Source organism: Scatophagus argus, chromosome 11 (assembly GCF_020382885.2).
Source record: "Scatophagus argus isolate fScaArg1 chromosome 11, fScaArg1.pri, whole genome shotgun sequence".
NCBI lineage: Eukaryota > Metazoa > Chordata > Actinopteri > Scatophagidae > Scatophagus > Scatophagus argus.
This window is the reverse complement of record NC_058503.1, coordinates 24,388,905-24,412,801: the sequence shown is the minus strand read 5'-3', so window position 1 is coordinate 24,412,801 and position 23,897 is coordinate 24,388,905. Positions and strand designations below refer to the sequence as shown.

The 23,897-nt window shown below is 43.7% G+C and overlaps 1 protein-coding gene across 3 annotated transcripts; it reads right to left on the bottom strand.

The window, feature by feature from the left end:
- Nucleotides 1-1,086: 1,086 nt before the first annotated feature.
- On the bottom strand, nt 1,087-23,699 carry si:dkey-230p4.1 (trichohyalin). 3 transcript variants are annotated; one of them, XM_046404130.1, is made up of 28 exons: nt 23,086-23,699; nt 21,014-21,195; nt 20,091-20,228; nt 19,475-19,552; nt 19,146-19,213; nt 18,900-19,065; nt 18,679-18,785; nt 18,078-18,461; nt 15,868-15,961; nt 15,665-15,799; nt 15,431-15,579; nt 14,175-14,324; nt 13,393-13,471; nt 13,106-13,183; nt 12,695-12,841; nt 12,468-12,577; nt 11,167-11,308; nt 10,899-11,092; nt 10,631-10,758; nt 6,790-9,287; nt 5,804-5,935; nt 3,851-4,351; nt 3,694-3,744; nt 1,971-2,123; nt 1,678-1,827; nt 1,541-1,597; nt 1,405-1,464; nt 1,087-1,323 (listed from the first exon to the last, which is right to left on the bottom strand). In XM_046404130.1, the coding sequence occupies exons 2-28, from the start codon at nt 21,152-21,154 to the stop codon at nt 1,096-1,098; spliced, it is 6,318 nt and encodes a 2,105-aa protein (XP_046260086.1). In that variant the 5' UTR covers nt 21,155-21,195; nt 23,086-23,699; the 3' UTR covers nt 1,087-1,095. The 3 variants fall into 3 exon arrangements, with proteins under 3 accessions (XP_046260086.1, XP_046260084.1, XP_046260085.1); XM_046404128.1 differs by having other exon boundaries at nt 19,146-19,216; nt 23,086-23,697; XM_046404129.1 differs by having other exon boundaries at nt 3,694-3,741; nt 19,146-19,216; nt 23,086-23,691.
- Between the last annotated feature and the right edge of the window lie 198 nt (nt 23,700-23,897).

Below are 23,897 nucleotides of genomic sequence, written 5' to 3'. Positions count from 1 at the left end.
TCTGGATTATAATGTAGAATGAATTACACTTAAAGGAGAGTAACGGAGGATTTAGTCAAGTTCAAAAAACAATTTCACTGTAAAACTAATAAAATAATAAGAGTGTTAATAAGAACTTGGAGATAAATCATTGCACTTTCAAGCTGAATGATAAAATAAAAGAAAAGGCTGCTGAGCTCTTTATGGAGTCTGAACTTGGACACTCTGGTTTTTTCAGTCAGAGTCAGGATAATCTTCAAACTGGATAACCAAACTATAGTTTGTGTTTTTGATCAACAGAGAAAAAATTTCTGCAATCAGATTTTCTGCCATCTTGTTGAAATCAAAGCTTTGGCTTTTATTGAAGACAAACTCATAGCTGACGTGTGACTTTCACAGCTCAGACTGGAGGATGATGGGAAAAACAGGGTTAGAGTTCATACACAACAATAAATAACTCGTAGCTTCAGTCTGACACAAAAATACAGTTTAAACATTAGATTCACCAGAAGATAAAATACTTTTCATTTTAGCTGAATTGATGTGGTTGTGTGTAACTGTACAATTTCAGCAGTGTTCTACTAAAACACGCTTATCTCTGTATAAACACAAAATCACTTTAGTCTTTAAACGTGAGGAAGTGAAGTGCAGTTCGGATGTCCAGTGTGGAGCTCAGGTGGACCCGACAGAGGAAAACTGGTTCTGGACAAAGTCTGCAGTCTGACTGGTAGCTTTCACATCAAAGTGAACCAAACAACTTCGTGTTGGTTCTACAAATTTTTAGAGGCAAGCTAGAATTAGAGTCAGTGGGTCAGTTAACCAAATCGTCATGAGTTAATTCATCTGTTCACCTTTCATATACAACCCTCTGATCAATAACTCCATTAGCTCTGTTCTTTCTGACCTATTGACTGTCCCACTGATTCCTGAACACAGCCAGCACTTTCAGGCTTAAATCTACACATGTGACTCCACAGCTGTCAACAGTCAATCAGCAGACAGCTACAAAGCTCCATGTCCTTCACAAACTTAGTAGAAGTGTAACAGTGTACAAACAAAACATCCTTAAGTTTGTTTAAGTTTTTAGTCAGAAGCTTCAGTTAAGAGTTTTCAGCGTTAGGATTGACTGAGAGACATCCTAAGCTCTTCCTCCCTCAGGCTGCGGTCCAATCGCTGTGTCTCAGATTCCAGGATAGACGGGATTGGACAGCGTGTGACAGCAGCCAGAGAGTCAGTGAGGTCATGTCTCAGACAGAGCAGCAATTGGCTGTTCCTGGAGGACTGCTGGATAAACTCCACCCTCTGCTGCTGATCCACAGCCAACGAGAGACGAAGCTGACTCACCTGAGGACAGGAGACACAGTGACATCATCACCATCCACCAGACACCTCACGTCTGAAACTCTTTTTATGTGCTGATCTCACCTGGTCCTCCAGCTCTCTCACTCTGCTGCGCAGTAGTTCTTCTGTGCTGTCAGCACACTCCTGAACAAACAAAACAGCTTTACACATACAAACACACACTGATATACCTGTTTGTGTGTGTTTTTGTATGTCTCACCTGAGATCTGCTGCTGTCAATCAGCTGCTGTCGAAACCTTGAACGCTCCTCCTCCACCTGAACCACCACAAACACAACAGAAAAGCTCTGACAGTCTGTCTCAGTGTGTCTCAGTCTCGATGTGTCTCAGTGTGTACCTGTCTCAGTGTGTCTCTCAGTGTGTTTCTGTCTCTCTTAAGTTTTTCTTTCTGATTTTCCAGATGAGAGTTTTTCTTGTCTAGTCGTTTCTGTTCCAGCTCCAGCTCAGCCACCATACACTGCATCACCACCAGTCTGCTCCCCACACCCTGCATAAACACAAACACAGTTATTTCAGCAGCTAACCTTAACCCTCCCCTTCAATCAGGGGTTCAGGTCATTCAGGAATGACAAACACAATCTACCTCCTTCTTCTGCTAGGAACTAACCAGCCAATCCGAGAGAGACTGACCTTGTCTGTGTTAGACTCCGCCCCCAGGCTCTGCTCCTGCTGGTGGGCTCTTTCCCTGTAGCCAATCATAGCTGCCTCAGTTTGCTCCAGAGCCAGCTGGACACGATTCCTGTCTCTCTCCAGCTCCTGTGTCCTCTGAGTCAGAGCGAACACCTTCACATCCACAAACCACAGGATAACATTAGGCTCAGATGAACATCTCTGATGCCCATTGCTGACTGCTGGAGGCAGTTTCAGCCAATCACTGATCAAAATGTTGTTCATCACCTTCATCACCCAATAGAATGAAGTTCAACTTAAAAGGACTCAGAATTTAGACAAATTCTGTTAACTTCAGTGTCTCCACCCTAGTCCTGAAACCTCCACGCCATCTCTGTGACATCTCTTTGCCCTGAAGGTCCCATCAACATGGGAGTCTGGTTGTCTCTGGTGTCAGCGTCTGACCAGAGTTCAATCAGTTAAGGAGTTTTTATTGTTATTATAACCATGAATGTGTAGCACAATGAAACAACGTTCCTCAATGACGCTACATGGTCCTACATAAAGAATTACACACAGTGAGTATAAAGAAGCACAAAAAAACAAAAATAAAGCAAGAAACACAACCATTCAAAATACAAAGTGCAATAACAGTACAGACAACAAGAAAATAAAGAGTTTGTTACTCTATAATATGAACAATAGACAGTGCAGAGTGAACCGTGTGACAGTAAAGTGACAGTATGAGAGTTAGAGTAAGTGATGTGCTATTAAGTTTTTGATAGCGTGTGCGTGGAGAGTGTGTGAGTATGTATGTGTGTCAGTCCTGTCCCTGTCTGATGGCTTCAGAAACTGTTGCAGAGTCTGGATGTGAGGATGTCTGGATGTGTGTGGTGCAAGTGCAAGATGTGGTGAGGTGGGGGCAGGGCTCTACACAATATGCACTGGGGATGTGTGTGTAAACAAGGTCAAGTGCATTCGCCCCTCTTGCTGCAAAGTCCACATGTGGCTGATATTTAGGGAGAACTGATTTGAGATTTGCATGGTAGAAATCTACGACAACAATGACACAGTGGTGAATTCCCGCAGTAAATAAAAAGGAGATAAACTGCAGCAGCGACAAGCAGTAGTTACAAACAAATGCAGAGTTCTTGCCACATTCTGTGCTGATGTAAGCACAGAAGTCACCACCATGAGTCTTAGCGTACGGAGCAGCAGTCCAGTCAGCACGGAATGAGGTGAGCCGAATGGCGGCATACAGAACTCTGTCGCTGAGCCACATCGCTATGAAAAGAAAACAAAACCATCTTTCAGCTCCTGCCATGCAGTCTGCTGGAGTTAGATGAGGTCTAGTTTGCTACCCAGGGAGAAAATTTTGGACAGCAAGATTTACGGGAAAGCCGGTTGGCCAGGGTTTGTTTTTAGCTGAGCACAGACTTCCTTGCACACTGCTTCCAACGTCCCCTATCCCGGCCACCGGCACCTGGCAATGCCGAGGTTTGGAGGCCTGGTATTTGCAGCACGCAGAGGTCATGGAGTTTCTCCAGCAGATCATCATGCAGGTTGCATATAGCATGTTGTTTGTAGTGTATCAGTGTCTGGCATTTGTGGGCGTGGATACCAAACACAAGACAAAAACAGCACCATTTTGCATCCAGCTGCATGCTATTGTCGCTCCACTGTCTAACCTAAACAATGTGATCAAAGTCAAGACAAAATGAAACTTGTGCTTGGATGTTTTTACCTCAGCTTCTCTTTGAATCAGCAGCCTCCTGATCTCCTTTTCCTCCTGCTGCTCCTCAGCAAAAGATAAACATTTAAATGTCGTGCATTTTCAACACAGATTCTTCTTTCTGCAGTATTTTCTGAAAAATGTTATAGAAAAAAAACCTCTTGCTTACCTCTTCTCCTCCTCCCTCCTTGTCATCTGTCCCATGGTCTCTCCTCTTTTGTCCCTCTCCACCTGTCTCCTTTTTCTCAGTGATCACTGAGGAGATCTTTGTTCTCTGCTCTTCCAACACAGCTGCCGTAGCTCTGACATGGCTCCCCTGCACCTCTCTCCTGACCTCCTCCACCCTGGACCTCCACTCATTCTCTGTGGCCTCCTGTCTCTCCTTCAGTGCCTTGATTTCTCTTGACAGAGATTTCAGCTTCATCTCCTTCTCCTCCTCCATCTCTTCCACCTTGCTCCTCCACCGCTCTTCTGCCCTCTCCTTCTCCTTTCCAGCCTCTTCCAGCTCCACCATCATCTCCCTTCTCCTCCTCTCCAGGGACTTGGCTCTGGCTTTCAGTTCCTCCACCTCCTTCCTAACAATCTGCAGGTTCTCCTCTCTGAACCTCTCAGCCTGCTCCTCCTTCTCCTTCAGAGTGCTCCACAGTTGCTCCCCCTCAGTGTGGCTCTCCTGCAGGGCAGAAAGTAGAAAATGATGAATGTTGACACCTCAGTACAATTCAAGAGACAATTCAATTCAGCTGGATGTTGAGTTTTTCTTCTCCATGGTATGTCTTACACAGTCAGCAGTGGAAGACTTCGATTTTAGTTTTTTCTTCTACTACACCCTTGGATCAATGATAATAAAATAATTTAATTACTTTACTTGCACTCAGTCTGAGTAAACCTGAACCAGCCTGTAATCCAGTGTTTTTCAATCCTGGACCTGGGAACTTGTGCCCTGTGTCTTGGGGCTCCTTGATAAGCTAATCATCTGAATCATGTGTAATGTGATGTGTTAATTTTCAGGAAAGTGTCAGTAACCAAGAAGTGTCATGTATTTTATTGTGAAACAAAACATTCTGTACAAGTACCTTTACTTTGGTACTTCAAGTATTTATGATGACACCCAGCTCTACCTGTCGCTCCTACCAAGGGACTCCACTATTTCAGCTCGAATCTCCTCATGCCTCTCTGACATCTCTGCCTGGATGACAGCACACCACTTGCAACTTAATCTCTCTAAGACTGATCTGTTGATTATTCCTGCCAAATACTATCCGGAACGATATCAATATAACGATAGCCTCCACCTCTCTCACTCCTACTAAGGTGGCAAAAAACTTGGGTGCCATGATCGATGACCAATTGTCTTTCCCCCAGCACGTGCAGTCAGACCTTTACAAATGATCCAGAATGCAGCAGCATGTCTGGTTTTTAATGAACCCAAACTGATTGCCCAGCGATCCACGTCGGAAAAAGGAAAAAAAAAAGGAAAAGTTACAGAAATAATACAGCAGTTTGTTTCTCGGCCTGCAAATTGCAGAAGTAGGAGTTGCAGAAGTTGGTAGTAGTCTCGTCACTCACGCGACGACCCACCATCTTGGCTTCAAGGGACATGTCCGCCCCCCCGCGTCATCCCTCCGCCATCTTGGTCTCCATTGTCATCTCTCTCTCTCTGTGTTATCCCTAGTTAATAGTTAATGTGTGGTGATAAAACTTAGATTATAATAGTGTTTATTACAAGTGATACTTATCTATGGATGGCTGTTGCTGGTTAATAAATCCTGTTATAGTTCAACCTGTCGTTGTCTGTGGTTATTATGAATGTAATAACAGCTGAATTCATGACAGTCAGTGCTCAGATTCAGCCTTCATAATTTTAAGAAACTGTTATTTCCTATTTATTAATTTGGCTATTGGTCCCTGGCGACAGGGTGGTGCCCCGATTTTTATGTGTATAAAGCATACACTGATTTTTGCTTTAATGATTATCTCCCATAATCATTGACTCTTTTGCCAATAACCAAATGGCTCCTACTAGTGCACAACATGGTTTATTTGATCTAATGACTGAGGCCATCAACTTAGCTTGATGAAGTGATTCATACGAGGAGATCATTGTATTCCTCTGCTGCTGTACCTGCAGGAGGAGTTTCAGCTGGGTCACTTCCTCCAGTGCAGCCCTCAGACCCTCCTTCATCTGCTGATTCTCATCCTCCTTCTCCTGCACCTCCTGCTTCACTCGCTCCCTGCTGCGACTCAGACCAGACATCTGAAAAATACAGTTTACACACAGAGAGTATGTGTCCACAGTATTAGCTGAACCCAGGAAGTTCACAGTTTCTTGTTGTAAACAGAACAGATTTAAAAATGCATTCATCCATCAAGCTATTAAGCTTTTAAATAGTGCCAGATAAAGCCAGAACACGCACTGCAGGAGGATGTCTGATAAACTCCTATTAGCTTTTGCACTGACATTTTTTGAGCACAGTTTTGTCTTCCGGACCTGGTATGTATTGCCTAGCACTTGATGCTATTATTTATTTATTTACTTGTGTTTGAATAATCTTCATGACTTGCTCACGATTGTATTTAGAATTTATTATTCTTATATATATATATTATATCTTATATATTTATTTATTATTTTTATGTGTATTTGCAAAATGGTTCCATAAAACCTGTGGGGGACAAAGTTAGGAACAATACAGTATCAGGGCGTTTGTGGGTTGCTTGCTGTCATGATTGTATGGCTGTGGCCTGAGTGAAGAGCTGAAGACAAATTTCCCACATGTGGGACAATAAAGTTTATCCTATCTTAAAGTGCTTGAACTGTCAGCATGTTGACATTCAACAGCTGCTATGAAGTTATTGTTTTACCATCAGTATCAAGTCCAGTCCAGTCTTTTGTGACACTTCTTGTCTGTGCTTCTGCTGAGTCTGCTCCTTATGCTGTATATTTTAACCAGGACGTGTCAGTGTTATTCTGAAAGTGTCCTGTATGATGGAACAGTAGTCATGCTTATTAATGCGTACTGTCTCTTTAGGAGACAACATGAAGGCTCCTGAGGACAAACTCTACACTTTCCATAGTTTACTCTTGTTGAAAAGGAGCTCAGTCTGTACCTGAGTCTGCAGGGAGTGCAGGTTCACCTCCATCACCTCCACACTCTGCTGCACTCCTCTCAGCTCCTCCTGGGCCTCCACCCTCCTCCTATGCTGCGTCTGCACCTCCTCTCTGAGAGTTGTCACCTCCTTCTCTGTGTTCATTAACTTCTGTTGTACCTGCTCCTTCTCCTTGTTTTCCTTTTGCACCTTCTCTGTGATGATGGTCAGCTCGTCCTTAGTCCTGCTCAGCTCCTCTTTTATCCCCTCCCTCTGCCTCTGCTCCATCTGCACCTCCCCTCTAAGAGCTGTCACTTCTTCTCTCATATTCATCAGCTCTTCCTGTGCTGCCTCCTTCTCCGTTTCTTCCTTTTGTACCTCCTCTCTCAGTATAGACACTTCCATTTTGTTCCTCCTCAGTTCCTCCATCACCTCTTCTCTGATAGCAGTCACCTCCTTCTCTGTGTTTATTAATTTTTCTTGTACCTGCTCCTTCTCCTTTTCTTCCTTTTCTACCTCCTCTCTCAGTACAGATACTTCCATCTCGCTCCTCCTCAGCTTCTCTCTCATCTCCTCCTTCTGCCTCTCCTCCATCAGCACTGCCCCTCTAAGAGCTGTCACTTTTTCTCTACTCTTCATAAGTTCCTCTTGTGCATCCCTCTTCTCTCTTTGTTCCCTTTTCACCTCCTCTCTGAGAGCCGTCACCTCCCTTTCCCTCCTCTTCAGCTCTGTAGACAGTCCTAACTTCTCCTCCTCCAGCTCTCTCTCTCTGGACCTCCGTTTTTCCTCCAACAGGAGCAGTTGACCTCTCTCAGCCTCTACTAGTCTCCCCTTCTCTTCTTTATTCCTCAGCACCTCCCTCTGTTCTTCCATTTCTTTCTCCTTCTCTATCAGTTCATCATCCAGTCTCGTCCTTTCTTCCTTCACCCTCCTGAGCACCTCCTCTGTCTCCTTTAGTCTGTCCTCTAGTCTCCTCTTGTCCTCCTTTGCGCTCCTTAGCTCCTTTTCCATTTCTTCACATCTGACCTCAAACCTCCCGCTCTCCTCCCTGGCTCTCCTCAGTGCCTCTCGCTCCTCTTCCACTTCCCTCTCTATGTCCTCTAGCCTCTTCCTTCTCTCTACTTCCATTCTCCTCAGCACCTCCCTCTCTCTCCCCTCCTCCTCCTCCCTATCCTCCAGAGTGGCTCTCAACTGTTGTGCTTCCTTCACTTGCTCCTTCAGTATATTATTAAGTTTTTCTGCCTCCTTCACACTCCTCTCTGCTTTCTCCCTCCACTCCTCCACTTCCTCCTTCAGCCTGTCACAGGCCTCCTTCTTCTCTGTGGCTCTCTTCCTCAGTCCTTCAGCCTCAGCTCGAGCTTCCTGCAGCTCCCTGGCCTGGGAGGAGATCCTGTTGTCTTTTTCTCCTCCGTCCCTTCTCTTTTCTTCCAGGAGTGCCCGGCTTTCCGTCAGCAGTGTCTCCAGCTGCTCCACTCTCACCTCCTTCTGCTTCAGTTTGTCATTCACCTCCTGATTCTCCCTCACTCCTTTCTCCTCCTGATCCTTTGCCAGTCTCAGCCACTCCTTCAGTTTCTCCACCTCCTCCTCTCTTTCCCTCACGGTGCTAATCTGTCGCTCCAGGCTGTGCTCCCTCCGCTTCACCTCTTCCTTCATTTCTTCAGACTCCTCCCTCGCTACGTTTAGCCTCAACCTCAGTAGCTCCACCTCCCCCACACTGTCCTTCAGCACCTCCTTCAAACTCTCCACTTGCTGCACTGCTCCCCTTGCTTCAACCCTCAGCTGCTGCAATTCCTCCTCCCTTCTTCTCATCTTCTCCTCTTCATCTTGCAGTCTTTCCTTCTCTCTCCTTTCCTTCTCTCTGTCCTCCTTTAGTGTGGACGTTTCTTTTCTCAGTCTGTTAATTTCTTCCTCCATTTCCTGAATCTCCTCCACTCTCCTTCTCCATCTCTCCACCTCCTTTTTTGCTTCACTGCTCACTTGCTCCATCTCCTCCTCCCTCTCTGCCTTTTGTTTTTCTAGTCTGTCTATCCTGTCACAGAGAGCTTCGACCTCCTCTTGCCTCTGTACCTCCTCCTCCCTCCCACTGATCTCTCTCCTCTTTACCTCCTGCTCCAGTCTTTCCCTCTCTCCTTCTGCCCGTTGCAATTTGTCCATCATGCAGCTGATTTGCACCTTCATCCCTGTCACCTCTTCCATTAGTCTTGCCACCTCTCTTTGTCCCTCCTCCCTCTCCTCCATCAGTCCTTCTATGCGGCTCCTCAACACCACCACGTCTCCATCCCTTGCCCCCAGCTCCTCACTTAGAGTCTCCCTCTCTCTCTGCCAGGCCTGCTTCTCCTCCCTCCTGTCCTCTGCTTCTTGCATCATATTCCTCCTCAGCTCCTCCACCTCCTCCATCAGTCTCTCTCTCTCCTCCTTCAGTGCCACAGTCTCCTCCTCGCTCTTCTTTCTCCTTTGCCTCTCGTCGTCTCTCCCAGTCAGTGTTCCCTCCAGTTCTCCTCTCAGACAAATGATCTCCCCTTCAGACAGAAAACAGAAAAATAAACATAAATACTAAATTTGCTGCAGCTGTGAATACTACTGCTACCATTTCTATCACTAGTACTAGTACTACAAACAAAAGCGAAATGTGGTAGTAGTCATTCAAACATTTTGACATGTTTGGACAGGTTTGTGTAAAGGTTGGGGTCAAAATTGGCCTGTCTGAAGGGGCTGCTGCCCTCCTCCACCTCAAGCCAACAATTCTTTCAGTATGCTGAGTTTTCATCTGCTGAGTTGGGACTGTTTCTACAGATCCTAACAGTTTACTGTACATGATGGCACTTTAGGAGTTTAGAAGTCCTTTTGGTTGTCAGTGAGCTTCATCCCTGAAGTTTATAACAAACCTTAGTAGCCATTCTACTAAATATGATTTTGGCTCATTTAGAGGGCACAGACACTTTTGTGCACTTAATCTTCATAGTCTTTTCTTCAGCTTTTAACTGCATCCAGCCTCACGCTTCAGATGTCTGGAAATCATCCCCAGATTTTCTAACAAATAGGTCACAGCATGTGAAGATGAATTGCCTCTTTTCAGATGTTCTCTACTCCTCTACTGGATCCCTCCTCTCTTATTTGTGTTGTACACAAATGAATGCTCTAGTCAACATGTGGGACATTGGCAGAGTTTGTAGAGTGGTGTGAGTCGTCTTTCCAGGACATTAATGTGGTCAAACCTAAAGAGGTGATCATTGATTTTACAGTTAGCGATCCACTACAACAAACTCTGTAATAATTAACGATCAGACTGTTGAAATGGTACAACAGTATAAATACCTGGGGATGATCATTGACCACAATCAGCGCTTGTAGTTTTATTGGAAGCTTCAAATTTTTTATAATGACAGCATTAGGAAACAATTTTATTCTTTTTTTTTCAACTTCAGTTCCAACTTCAAACTTTATTGTCAGTATATTTTTACACACACTGAAATTATTCTCTGCATTTAACCCATCACTGTTTGAACACACACACGCAACATGCAGTGAAACACACAGGAGCAGTGTGCTGCCATGTCAGGCGCCCGGGGAGCAGTTGGGGGTTAAGTGCCTTGTTCAAGGGCACCTCAGCCATTACTAATGGAGGGAGAGTGCATTGATTAATCACTTCACTCCCTCCCATCCAAATTATTTTCCCGCTGAACCAGCGACAGGCCACTTTCCCCAACCTCTGGGCCACGGTTACCCCTTAAAACAATGCATCCCTGGGTGGACAGCCGTTTTCTGTCCCTCCTCTGTTGCAAATATGCTAAAGTCACTAAAATTCACATACAATGTGAGAACATTTCCCATAGTGATGATGTGCTGATTGTCTGACACTCACCCTGTAAGGTTTGTTTGGCCTGCTGCAGAGTGTGAATGTGTGTGTGCAGCTGACAACTGTCCACCTCCACCTGTGAAAGCTGCTGCTGCTGCTGGCTGAGCTGCTGGTGGAGAGACACCGACAGAGATCTGCAGGACGGGGGGAGAGAAAGCGCAGGGAGGACAGAGGGCAGGGTCACTTAATCCTCACATTCAGAAGCACAAACGTTGAACTGAGACTTTACATCAATCGTTGGCAGTGGCTCTCCGTCCTCTGGAGATTTCGGTACCTGAGCTCCCGCAGCTCCTCCTCCAGCTGCTCCCTGTGCCTCTGCAGTCTGGCCGTCTCATCCTGCAGCCTCATGTTCTCCCTCTGCTGCTCCTCCTGCTGTCTGTCTCTCTTCCTCACCTCCTCCGCCATATGCCGCAGTTGCTCCTGCGCCTCCTTCAGCTCCCCTGACAATAAGGCCTGCTGGGAGGTAAGCTGAGGACACACACAGATCACACGACGCATCATAACGGTGGAGCACGACCTCAGGAATGTCACCTCTTTCTTACCTCTTCCAGCTGGCCTCCATCCCTCTCTCTCTGCTCCATCAACAAGACCAATAATCTCTCCTTCTCCTCCATGACTCTCTCCATCTCTCTCTCTCTATCTCTGAGCTGACAGTTGATATCAGCCTCCGCCTCTCGCTGCACTCTGAACGACAGGACAGAAAACATGATGGTGCAACCATCGAGATCAAATCCTGTTTATTCTGGATTAAGACTGCACTTAAACATTTAAATGTAGCCCCAGACTAGAGTGCCTGTTTGAACTGCCTTAACTCAAAGTGACACAGATGTAAACCAGTCACTGATTGAATTTGTTCTAGATTAAAGTAAAAAATTTCAAGAATTTCCCTCCAGGGATAAATAAAGGAATTCTGATTCTGATTCTGAAAGTGAGACAACAGCAAGGGGGGGGCAGATCAAATCAGATCAGATCTATTATCTCTACTTTAAATGAATCCTTCTTTTCAGTAGCAGTTGGATTTTTACAATCAGTAGCTGGATGGTTTGACACAATCTGAATGTTTTTATACCCATTCAGGTTTTTTAATTAATTCTTGTTACCACCGATGTTGTTTTTATCTGAACATTCACACCAGTAACAATAACAGGGTTCTGTCCCATTCTGGGCCTCCATTCGACCAACATTATGTGCTTGTGTTTAACCCAGCTGTTCCGATTTAGACTGACTGACCTCACAGAAGGACTCCAATAAAACTAAAACTAACCCAGTTGACACAATAAGGTCTAATCCTGTTTTAAGCATAGACTTAATCATTTAGTCAAAAGGGTTTAAATTCAGGATTAAGATAAGATAAAATACTCCTTTATTAGTCTCATAACTGGGAAATTATAGTGTTACAAGCAACAAACAGGATATGGAGGGTGCAAAGCATGCAACGATAAGGGAAGGATGAGCATTCAAAACGAATAAATACACAGGAAACATGTACCTGCAGCTGTACAACACAGTACAGAAAAGAAAAAGACTGTTCACACTAGAGTCCCTCAAGTTATGATTAGTGGATGGATTAATTATTGCACAGTATGTAGGTACTGATCCTTGTAGTAGTGTTACATGAGTAAGGATTATTGCACAATTATTACTACACATGTATTATTGCACAGGTCTGTCGTGACCATTTGTCCCATTATTGCACATGATTTATTGTCCAGTTAACACATTCAACAGCTTAAAGTCCAGTCTATCAGCTGTGCTTGTTGTGGAGTCTGACAGCAGGGGGCAGGAAGGAGCGGCGGTACTAAAGGGTTTAGTATTAAAGGAATATTGTGGAAACCAAACTCACCTGAGCTGGCTGCAGTCCAGGTTGAGGGTTTTGACCTCTCTCTGCAGAGAGCTGACTTCCGACCTCAAAGCCTGCAACTGTGATTGACTGTCTGACAGCTCAGTCTCCAGCTGTGAATACACAAACACATACAGTAACAAGACAAAGTTCTGCTCAGGAGCCTTTGAGCCAGGCATCATCCCTGAGCCTGAGATGAGGAGACAGAGCAGTAAAGCCAGCAGTGGTACCTGCAGCAGCTGTTTGTTCAGATCTCTTTTGTCAGAGGACAGAGCCAAATTCAGGGCGGCCATCTTGTCCAGAGCATCATGCCCCTCCTCCACATCCCGCTTTAACACACACTCAGAGGACATGAGATGCAACACACACTCCCTGGACTGAAGGAGAGAGTCATGACATGCAAACAAATAAATACCAGGATTTTCCAGATTCACAGGAGGAAGACAGTGTTGGACTAGAACTACATTATTTTGCTATACATCTCTACTTAAAGACCATTCTGAGGTACCAGTACTTTACTCTAGTTTTTACAGATACTTTACAGATCAAGATTTTTACAAACAAGATGCTGTAAACTGTAGGAGGGTTCACATTAATGAGCAGCTTGGATGGCAGCTGGAGGACAATCTGTGTTGACCTGCCTTCTGAAGGGCATCTCTGGCATCAGCAGCCTCTTCTTCTGCTCTCTGTCTGTCCAGCTGTTGTCTCTCCAATGCTCCCTACAGGAAGACAGGAGGACAGAGAGGGAAGTAAGAAATTTAGACAAATCTATTTCAAAAGGAAAATGTGGAAAGAAGGAATCTTTCTGTCGCTGAAGGGTAAACAGCTTTGATGTGCAATAACCATCTGCAGTGATTAAATCTTTGTATTGTTGTCCTTGCTCTGATCCTGATCTGGACCTACAATGCATGTCTGTAGTGAGGATCACCTTCAGACTGTGGATCTCCCTGCGGCCCAGAGCTTCTCTCTCAGTCAGCTGGAGGTTCTCCAACAGTTCAGATTCAACTCTGAAACACACACAACCAGTTCAAGGTCTGTTGAAGGAACATGACTCCAACACAGAACCAGATTAGAGCAGATGGGAAGATGTGCAAGTTAAAGTTTCAGTGAAAAGAAAGCAGAAGAACAAATAAAGAAAGAAAAAAGAAAAACATCTATAGTATCACTACAACTGCAGCATCATCTCCTGATAAAAACACCTCATCACAAAATAACAACATGATTAACTTTTGATCTTGACACGATGAGGAAAAAATTAAATGGCTTCATGGAGGTCACTCAGTTCAACAGTAAAATCAGGACTGAAACCGGAATTCATCAGTACACCCTCATCAGCCTCAAAAGGACTGACTGGAAACAACATAAAACTGTAACCATCAGAGTATTTAAATGTTACTAATCTCTAACTGGTGCAAGTACCTCACCTCTGTACCATCACTGCATACTGGTATATAAGTATGAAATATGTCAATAAAAACCCACAGGGAGGATGAACCAAAAATCTTCACCAGCTTCAAAATGATATCACAGACCTATCAGTGCCACAATCATTTCTCTGAATATTTTGATTAAATCATTAAACAGCAAGGTCAGAGGACTAAACAACAGCAGCCAGTTTTCTGTCAGGTCAGACACAAAAACGTTTTACAAACATTACAGCAACAGATTTGTGACGTTCATCAATCAAGCATATCTGAGCCATTCAAATACCGTCTGTGTGTCTGTGTCTCCAGCTCTCGGTTTCTCTCCTCCTGTCTGTCTTTTTGCCTCCTCAGTCTGTCGTTCTCTCTGCGGATCTCCTCCTCCCTCTGCTGCACCTCCTCCACCTGCAGCCGCAGGCAGGACGACAGCTCACGCTCCCTGAAACACACACACTTTATTTAGCATCTTTAAAACTGAGTTTGACAGACAAAAGTCAAAGAGAAACAGATGAAAAAAACAGAGTTAAAAGAAAAGAAGATAAAACAAATAAATGAAAGAAAAAGTGAAGAGAAATTAAAAGACACTACAGCAGAGGAAATAAATACAGCAAAAAACAGCAATAAAAAGAATAAAAGAATTAAAATAAAAGCAAAAACAAAAAGAGTAAAAATAAATAAGAAAACATCACATGAAGCAGTTTTATAAGAGCTAGTTTAAAGGAAGCTGGTGATCCTGTGAGCCTGATCTCCTCAGCTCGGTCCAAAGCTGAGGGGACCTGATAGCACAACCACCTTCAAAGGGGCCCTGCCCAAGGATCCTGATGGGTCAGGACCCAGATGAGCTCTAAACCTGATCAATAAAATCTTAAAATCAGTTATAAGTCAAACAGGAAGTCGGTGCAGAGAAGCTGGGCCCGAGGTGACATGATGTGGTATGCTAAAACCAGTAAGAAGCTGAGCTGCTGGTTCTGAGTCAGCTGGAGGTGAGAGAGTTCCAGTTCTAGCAGTCCAGTCTGAATGTCAGTCTCGCAGTCAGCGTATGAAAGCACTGAGTTATTCTGATGTGCGTCAAGCAGGGCTAGACGACTTCATTGATCTGTGGTGTGAAGTTGTTCTCACAGGCTTCATTGTGGACCACAAAGTTCCACTTCTATTCTCAATGAAACTGATACCTGTGTGTGTGTGTGTGTGTGTTGGGGGGGGGGGCTCTGCAATCTTATTTCTGATTTAGAGTTATTGCGACAGAAAACATTTGGTGCTATGCAACAGCAACAACAGCAGCTAGGCTTTTTGGGTCAGCAGGTCTCAGGTTATTTATTTCTGTGTCTGTCATAAACATAAAACTGGACCTAAAGGTTCACCACAGGTAATGTGAGTAGAAGAGTTTAGGTGAGTGAGTTCATCCTGTCTAAAAGGTGAGAAACAAAACTAAAAAGGACAGCACAGTTGGTCCCAATCCATGTTTCATGACGGTCAGTTAAAATGAAACTATTTACTGAACCTCAGCCTAAAAGAATTCGAGAGTGTGAGTGTGTGTGTGTGTACCTGCTCAGTGTGTCCAGTGTGTGTGTGAGCTCCAGCTGTGTATGTTGTTTTTGTGTGTGTAGCTGCTGGTGGTCATCCTCCAGCTGTTTCAGTTGGAGTTGCAGAGCTGATTTCTCCTCGCCAAGTCGCCGCAGAGATAACTCTGCCACCTGATATATACACACACACACACAGATATCACCACCTGCAGCTGTGACTGGCAGCAGAAAGGTTTCCTGTCGATTTGTGACTGACCTGCAGCTCCTCGTGTTTCCACTGCAGGGCACTCTCAGTGTGAGACAGGACAGACAGCAAGGAGGACAGGTCCAAACTCAGGACGCTGTCTGAAGAGACACATGGAGATCTGCTGCTGCTGCTCAGGACTCTAGACTGAAGACACAACACACACTGAGCTGCAGCCTATGAGTGCTGGTCTCTAAATCCAACAACAAACTCACCAGTTTGAGCACAGCCAGACTGACGGACTGCAGGCTTCTTTCTGCGTCTACGTGTCTGTCCTCAGCCTGCCGCAAGTAGGACAGCTCTGCAATCCTGAATGACACAGACAGACAGGTAGAGGATAAAGACAAACCAAAATCCAAATAATTCAGTGAGAACAGAATAAATAAAACAAAGTTTCCAAGAGAAACAGTGATTCACATGATTCACATGTACAGAAACGCATGACATGATGCAGACAGGTGCGGACCAGCCCAGACCTGTGATTGGTTCAACAGCTATTGGCACTTGCCAGTGGATGAATGCAGCCGTTAAGTCAGTGTTGCATTGCGACACATCCCACCCACCCGGAAAACACACTTTGTTTGTTGGAACATTAAAGCCAGCAAAAACACACTCAGGGACAGCTTCTTCCCCAGAGCTTTAAAAGCAATAACCCCCCTGTAGTGACACACTCACATCCCGACCCCCCATAGGACCCTCACACATGCACCCACCCCCCCCAACCCACATGTGACTTATACACTGCTTCTGGATGTTCTCAGGACATGGCAAGATTTCAGAAGTGTGAAGTTATTTTACGTGATTTTCTTTATCATCTTGTTGAATATCACATCATGCCAAGACATCCTTACTGTAAACTCACATCAGGTTATCTGACTGTTCTGCTGAGGACAAACCAAGTTAAACATCGGGGAAAATGCTGAATATGACATTGATCGTTCAGTCTTTTGTAGCAAACAGAACTTGAACAGTACAACAAAACTAAGCAGTGGTCCTGATAGCATGTTCACAAACAGAAAGTAAAGCACAGAAAAAAGATCAATAATCAGAACGAGAGAAAAATCTGGAGTCACATTCCTTGTATGGCCACACGTACTTGGCAAATACAGCTGATAGGCAAATAAAGCTGACACCCACCTGCACTACATGCACTAGATGTAAATACTATTCATGTAAATATTGCACTTCTTTTTTTTTTTTTTTTTTTTAACAATATTTAAATTTTTTTACTTACCTATTTTTGGTAGCAGGGACATAAAGAATTTCACTGCACATTGTACCGTGTATGATTGTGTGTGTGACAAATAAACCTATCTTGTATCTTGATTCTGAAATAAAAAGTGAGACACTGCAGCTCTTAATTCTGGACCCTGATTCATTCGCTGTGGTCCTGTGCATGTACCTGTGAGTACTGCAGGACACATTTAGAAGAGACTGAAATTGGGCGGTTCAACTCTCTGGTTCAAACAATCAGTCATTTATTTTCAGTTGTATGAAACTGTCAGATTAGTTTGTCACACTGTGTGACTGCTGATACAATCAGAGCAGAAATTAAATAGTAAAACAGCACTCTAAAGACTGAAAAACATTTACTTCATATTTTAAGTTTTATGTCTTTTATTATGACATAAAAGTGGCTGAGCACAGCCACTGTGCTCTTTGGGACCTTTAATGCAGCAGAGGTCTTTCTGTACCCTTCCCCAGATCTGTACCTCGACACAACCCTGTCTCAGAGGTCTGCAGACAATTCCTTTGACTTCATGGCTTGGTTTAAATAGACAGATAGATATACATTATTGATCCCAGGGTGGGAAATTACAGTGCTCTGACATGCACTGTCAACTGTGAGGGCTTATATAGACAGGTGTGTGCCTTTCAAAATCATGCCCAATCAACTGAATTTACCACAGGTGGACTCAGCCCAAGTTGTAGAAACCTCTGAAGGATGATTAATGGAAACAGGAAGCACCTGAGTTCAACCTTGAGTGTCATGTGACACTCTTATGTACATGTTACATTTTTGTTTTTTCATTTTTAATAGATTTGCAAAAAATTCAAGCAAACCTGTTTAACTTTGTCATTACGAGGTATTTTGTGTAGAATTTTGAGGGAGAAATTTAATTTAATCCATTTTGGAATGAGACTGTAACATAACAAAATGTGGAAAAAGCGAAGCGGTGTGAATACTTTCCTGATGTGCTGTATTTTTGTCCTCTGCGTAACAAGTATTTTGTCGTGAAAACACGTCTGATTCAACCGGGTGTGTCATAAAACATGCCTGGCATTAGCCACAAACCAAACTGCTTGAAAATCAGTTGAAAATTCATCAAGTGATGATTTAAAGTCTGGAGGAACCTCCTGCTTCCATGCGCTCCTCAGGCAGCTGCTAACTTGAAACCGAAAAAAATTAAAGAAGAAGCTTTACCGTTCATTCAGTTGTAAAACTGTTGACTCATGAAGAATCTTCAACTCTGAAAGCTCACAGTCCTTCTCCTCCCTTCGCTCATGCTCTTCCCCGCTAGTCTCCTCCTTGTGGTGCTCCTGTTCTTGTAAGCTGAAGGTTCCCAGGGTGGAAGAGGTGAGGAGAGGAGGAGAGGAGGGTGAGGAGTCCAGAGGAGGGAGGACCAGGGTGCAGGACAAAGGAGGAGAAGAGGAACGAGGAGAGGGGCAAGTGGGCAGAAGAAGAGGAGGCACAGAGGAGAAAAGTTTCATAGAAGGAGTGCTGAGCCTCAGGGAGGAGATAGAATCACAGCTGGAGAGGAGTGAGGACGACAGACGAGAAAACTCCGCCCTCAGCTGCCACAGATCCCTACGGACACAAACAAGTTAAGTCAACTCTCACTATATGTCACAACAACTGAAAAGTCTACGATGAACTTACAGGCAATTGGGCAACTTTTAAGATGTTCAACAACATCAAACATCGTGACTCAACAGTTCAGTAAGCTAACAACATGTTTAAAACAAGTTGGTCAACTTTTAATTTCTTTAATTTAATTGCTGTAACCCTTGACATGCAGACATACCGATCAGCAGCACTTTTCACCGTGTTGCACTGTCGCCTCAGAGCCACCACTGACCTCCACACTGTCAGCAACCGAGTCTGAAGCTGACCCACATGATCTGACCGACACTACACATAAACACACACACACACACACACAGAAACTTCAGTCTAAAGGCGGTTTGATCAGAAAATCCACCTTAGAAATCATACAACAATCCAAAAGGTAAATAAACCACAGACCTCCTTTTCTCTCTGCCAATCATTCTCTTTCTGCTCCGCCTCCTCCACAGCTCTTGTCCAATCAGATGTCAGCTTCTGGAGGTCAGAGGTCAAAGCCTGGTTGGCCTGCTCTGATTGGCTGAGCTGCTCCTGGAGGACAACATTTGTGTCAGCCAGACTAACTGACCTGAAAAGAGACACACAAACAGACAGGTGAGACTGAGAGACAGACAGAGACAGAAACACACACACACAGCAGATACACACCTCTGTCGTTCCTCCTCCAGCCTGATAAGAGCACTCTCCAGAGTGTCACTGTGTTCATCTCTGATTCTCTGCTACAAAACACACACATTGTGTTGTAGTTTACAGTAGGACACCAACATGGACTACTGCAGTGATACTACAGTACACATGCATCTGAAGTACTGCAGTACCAGTGTAGTACGGCAACTGGTAAGAGTGATAGAGCTCACCAAAGTCTTTATCAAATAAAGCTTTCACATTCATGTTCTCCTGATAGAAGTTCTGCAGTAGAAGTAGTAGGCGTAGTTGTAGTCATTGTAGTAATTTGGTAGTTGTGGTTGTAGTCTGACCTGTGTGCTCAGCAGATGTGTGTGTTCATCCTGCAGCTGAAGCTCCAGATGTTGGCAGCGATCTCTGTACTCGAACACCTGCACACAGTGAATACTGTCAGTACTACAACAAACACTGTGCTGTATGTGTTGCAAAGAAAACTTGTTTTCTTTTTTCTTTCTGACTTTAGCTTTCATTCTGAAAGCAGAAGAAGAAAAGTTGAAAAGTTGCAAACCGGCTGGAAAATATTTGACACCAGCCCATCACTACATGAGATTTCAAGTCTTTGACCTGTCAACAGGAGGAAGCTGCGATGTAACGCATGCTGCTGTAATTCATTTCTCTTCATACTTGTTGATTGCTGACTGGAGGCAAATCACTGAAGTCTTTAACAAGAGGCTGAAATGAACACAAACACCTCTGGTGGAACTTTATGGCTACAAGAATCCTAACAATCATCCTAACAGTCTTTATATACACGGACTACATGATGTGCGTGTTCCCACAGTGCAGTACACCGGCCTGACACATACTGAGATCTGCTATAGTGATGCTACAACACATGCACACGCACATGCATGCATTCATGCATGCGCACACACTCTCTCTCTTTTCTTTCTTACTTTCTTGTCTCACCTTCTTCTGCAGTCGGTGGATGAGCAGAGCCTGTCTTGCCTCCCTCTCCCTCCCCTCCCTCACCCTCCTCCTCCACTCCCTTTGCTCACCCTCCACTTGCAGTGAACGGGCAATTGAGGGAGACACAGATTGGAATAGCTGGAGAGACAGAGACGATTTGACTCACCCTGATGATCACACAACAACGATATTTATTTAGCTCCTTTAACAGTTTAGAAAGTGCTGTGATACTCAACAGACACACAAACAAGATCTGTGAAAGGTGAAGTTAAATCAAGAAAACTAAACCTACAAAATGCAAAATACAAACTATCAAAACAATTAACACGAATAAAAAAGAATAAGACCAATAAAACATCATATAAAAGCAAATAAATATGAAAAATAAACAAATAAGGGCAATACATACGAATAGAATAGTTAACTGATAAAACAAAGGGTAGCAATCAAAGAGTAAAAAGAGTTAAACCCAGAAGCGTCCAGATGTTCTGTGATAGACAGACAGATGGGATAAAACTGCTCCATAACCCTGAACCATACAGAACCGAGTCAACACTGTGACCCTCTGAACTTCAATTGTTGGAGGTCTGAAGTCTAAAATATCCACAACATTGAGACAAATATCTGAGGGTCAGCAAGCATGTCTGTCAAAATCACCAAAAAGATCTAGAGCTTATTAAATACCATGATCAGGTCTTACCATAAAGTAAGTTGACCATAATACCCCAATGTGTAAATAATGACAATTCATCATTTCAACAATTTCCTGTGGGATCAATAAAGTTCTTATCTTATGAAATAAAAGCAGCTTCAAAAAGGGGACAACAGTCTCCCCAGTTTAACCGCGTCTCTGGCAGAGATAAAAGTCTAGTTTATTAAAAGTAATAAAAAAAATTGTTATTTAGGTTACTCTTCCACCTCACCCTGTCACGGAGAGCTCTGCTCCTAGACTCCAGCTCCTCTCTCTCTGCTCGACTTTCTGCCAGCTCCTCCTGCAGACGACACACTTCCTGTTTAAGCTCCGCCTTCTCCTGAGGCCACCCAATCAGCAGCTCCGGCTCCATGTTGCCAGGTCGACCCTCCTTTAGGGACTCTGGACACAAGACTGGGTAAAGGGTAATCACAGCAGAGTCAATTTAAAGATATTAGGCATTTTAGACACTGACAAGTTTTACTTTTTCTTGCTTACACTTAAATACACAGTATTTTATGTGGTATTAGTACTTTTACTGTAGTAAAGGATTTGAGTAATTCCTCTCAGAGTGGTCACTGTAAAGGCACGTTTCCACAGGGAGCATTTTCAAGGCGAGGAGTAGCGACACTTTCCAACATTGCACACTTGTGGGTATGCCAGTGGGTGGTTTCGATAGATGATGAGCCCAAACAGAAACTCTGATTGGCTTGACGCACACATGTGGGCTGTGAGCTCCAGGATTTCAAAAAGGATGAACATGGCAGCTCGTTTGGAAACTTTCGCGCATATCTCGGAAACAATTCAGTTAAATTTGTTTCTGAAAATATTTAAAGGGGGAAAAAATCATGCAGTTTCTGAATATACCTTCACTTTAGGTAGACAACATCAGACCCTTCTCTTAAAATGTAATGCAGCGCGATTCACATAGACAATACATGGTAAGCATGTAAACGACAGATCATTTGGAAAAGTACCTTAAATGAAGTATAAATGGTTTTGTGAAGTCCTCAAGTGCTAAAGACATAAATCATATTTATTAACGAGACAGCTGTCATTACTTCTTGGGTTTGGTTTGGGTTGAACCGAAACACCAACTGTAGCTTATTAACTCATTATTAATAATCTGATGATTATTATCTTGATGAGTTGTCATTCAATTAAATGTCATCCCAGTTTCTCACGTTCCAAGCAGATGTCTTCCGATGTCTTTGTTCAGTGCAACTAAAAGGGCAGAATCCAAAGCGATGGCATTTACTGAGATACCAAACGCCAGAGAAACTCATGATACAGGGTGGATGTAAAATGGACAAAATAGTTCACTGATAATCAAAATTTCTGCTCATCAACTATCTCTGATCTCCACAGCAGCACTGTCCCCGAACACATCCTGAGCCGTCTAAATTCAGCCACAAGGAGGCACTGCAGCGACTGCTACAGGGTTGTGTGTCGGCGTGGAAGAGGAGAAATAGAAAATCTTTGTCACTGTACTGTGCAAAATTGAGTGTTACTTTATATGATGCAAATGGATAGACACACACAGCATTTCTCATAACAAGGACACAGCTGGGACAGCCGAATCTGATCTTGTTTCTGCTCCGGGCTCAGAAACAAGCCAAGGATTTCTCCTCTCTGCTGATGATGTCTGAGAAGAGAAACTCGGAACTCAGTTTCACGTCAACCAGCATCAATATGATTATCAGTATTATTACAGCAGGTTTTAGTGTCAACCATCTGAACAACGATCCCATTGACCAGTTGCTCTGGACTGGGACAGACCGGTTTGTGTTTCTGTTTCAACTTCCCCCCGCAGAACCACTGCAGTCTCATCAAAAAAGAAATCACACTAAAGTGATGATTTTATGGTTTGCCATCATTTAGTGGAGTTTGACCTCAAACTAAATTCAAATTGTTTTTTTGTTTTAAATGTACCGAGCAGATCTTCTTTTGTTTCATGTCAATGAATTCTTACTCTTCACTGTACAATTTTAAACTGTGATCTTTTCATGTTCTCATGTAAAACCAATTCAGTTGTAACATTTTTACTTTTTATGACCCTCACAATCCTTTCATCAAAGGATCATTTAAAGCTGAAAATGTTTATTCTATTATTAATAATAATTAATATTGTTCTATTGCACTGAAACTTCTTGTACTGACACTTGTCGTTACTCATTCTGTAAGTCGCTTTGGATAAAAGTGTCTGCTAAATGATATCAGAATCAGAATCAGAATCGCCATGTAAGTGAAGAGGTTTCACATTACTGTGTTGTGTAATGTAATGTAATGTAATGTAATGTTTACCTCGACTGGTTCGGTCCTGAAGCAGAGAAAAGGAAAGTCAGTCCCGGTTGGTCTTGTTTTGTGCTAGTAGTGGAGCTCGAAGACCAGTCCTGTTGGGACCGTTTTATATGTGGTTCATATGTCGGCTCTAACACTGACACCAACGAGGCCGACAATAATCAGCTTGTGTTCTTCGTTAATCCTGCTGTTAAACTGCACACACAGCAGCAGATCTAACCTGTCAAAAACAAGAACCGAACGAACCCCAGACACGTTCAACAGTCGGTCAGAATCGGACAGAACCGATTCGGTCAGATTAACAGTAGAAATGAAATGAACCGACGCTGTTAAGTGGGTCAAACTCAGTCCTGCTAGCCTCTTAGCATGCTAACACCAGGAAAACAAACAGTAAACGACGTGGATTAATCTAGGGACCGTCGTCTGCTGACGCTGCTGCTTAAACTGTGGGCGATCCAAAATATTTTAACGTTTTAATACAAAACCAACTCGCCCCACTTGGCTAACACAACCTACTGACGTTAGCACATTCAAACAGGGAAACATGACCTTTCACACCGGAAACGGAGGAGTCGTGTGACCCAAAGTGATTCTGCTGAGATCAAACAGCGACACCTACAGACCAAGACAATAAAAACCCGAGAGAGCTCACTGAGAAGACTCGCGGCCACCTGTTATCCATGCAGTATCTATACCTGCCCCTGCTTTGTGCCTTTTCTCCTTCACCTGAACTAATACCTGAACTTAAATCTGTTTCCTGCCCCACTGCCATGTTTGACCCTGGATAGTTTCTGTTTGGACTTTTTCAGTCTTAT

What these genes read in the sequence shown, in the direction of transcription:
- si:dkey-230p4.1 (XM_046404128.1), bottom strand. Translation starts at nt 21,154, where the DNA reads ATGGAGCCGGAGCTGCTGATTGGGTGGCCTCAGGAGAAGGCGGAGCTT. An exon ending in GCAGAGCTCTCCGTGACAGG is followed by an intron (nt 20,229 to 21,013) that starts GTGAGGTGGAAG and finishes CTGTCTCTCCAG; the next exon opens with CTATTCCAATCTGTGTCTCC. An exon ending in GTCTGGCTGTGCTCAAACTG is followed by an intron (nt 15,800 to 15,867) that starts GTGAGTTTGTTG and finishes TTGTGTCTTCAG; the next exon opens with TCTAGAGTCCTGAGCAGCAG.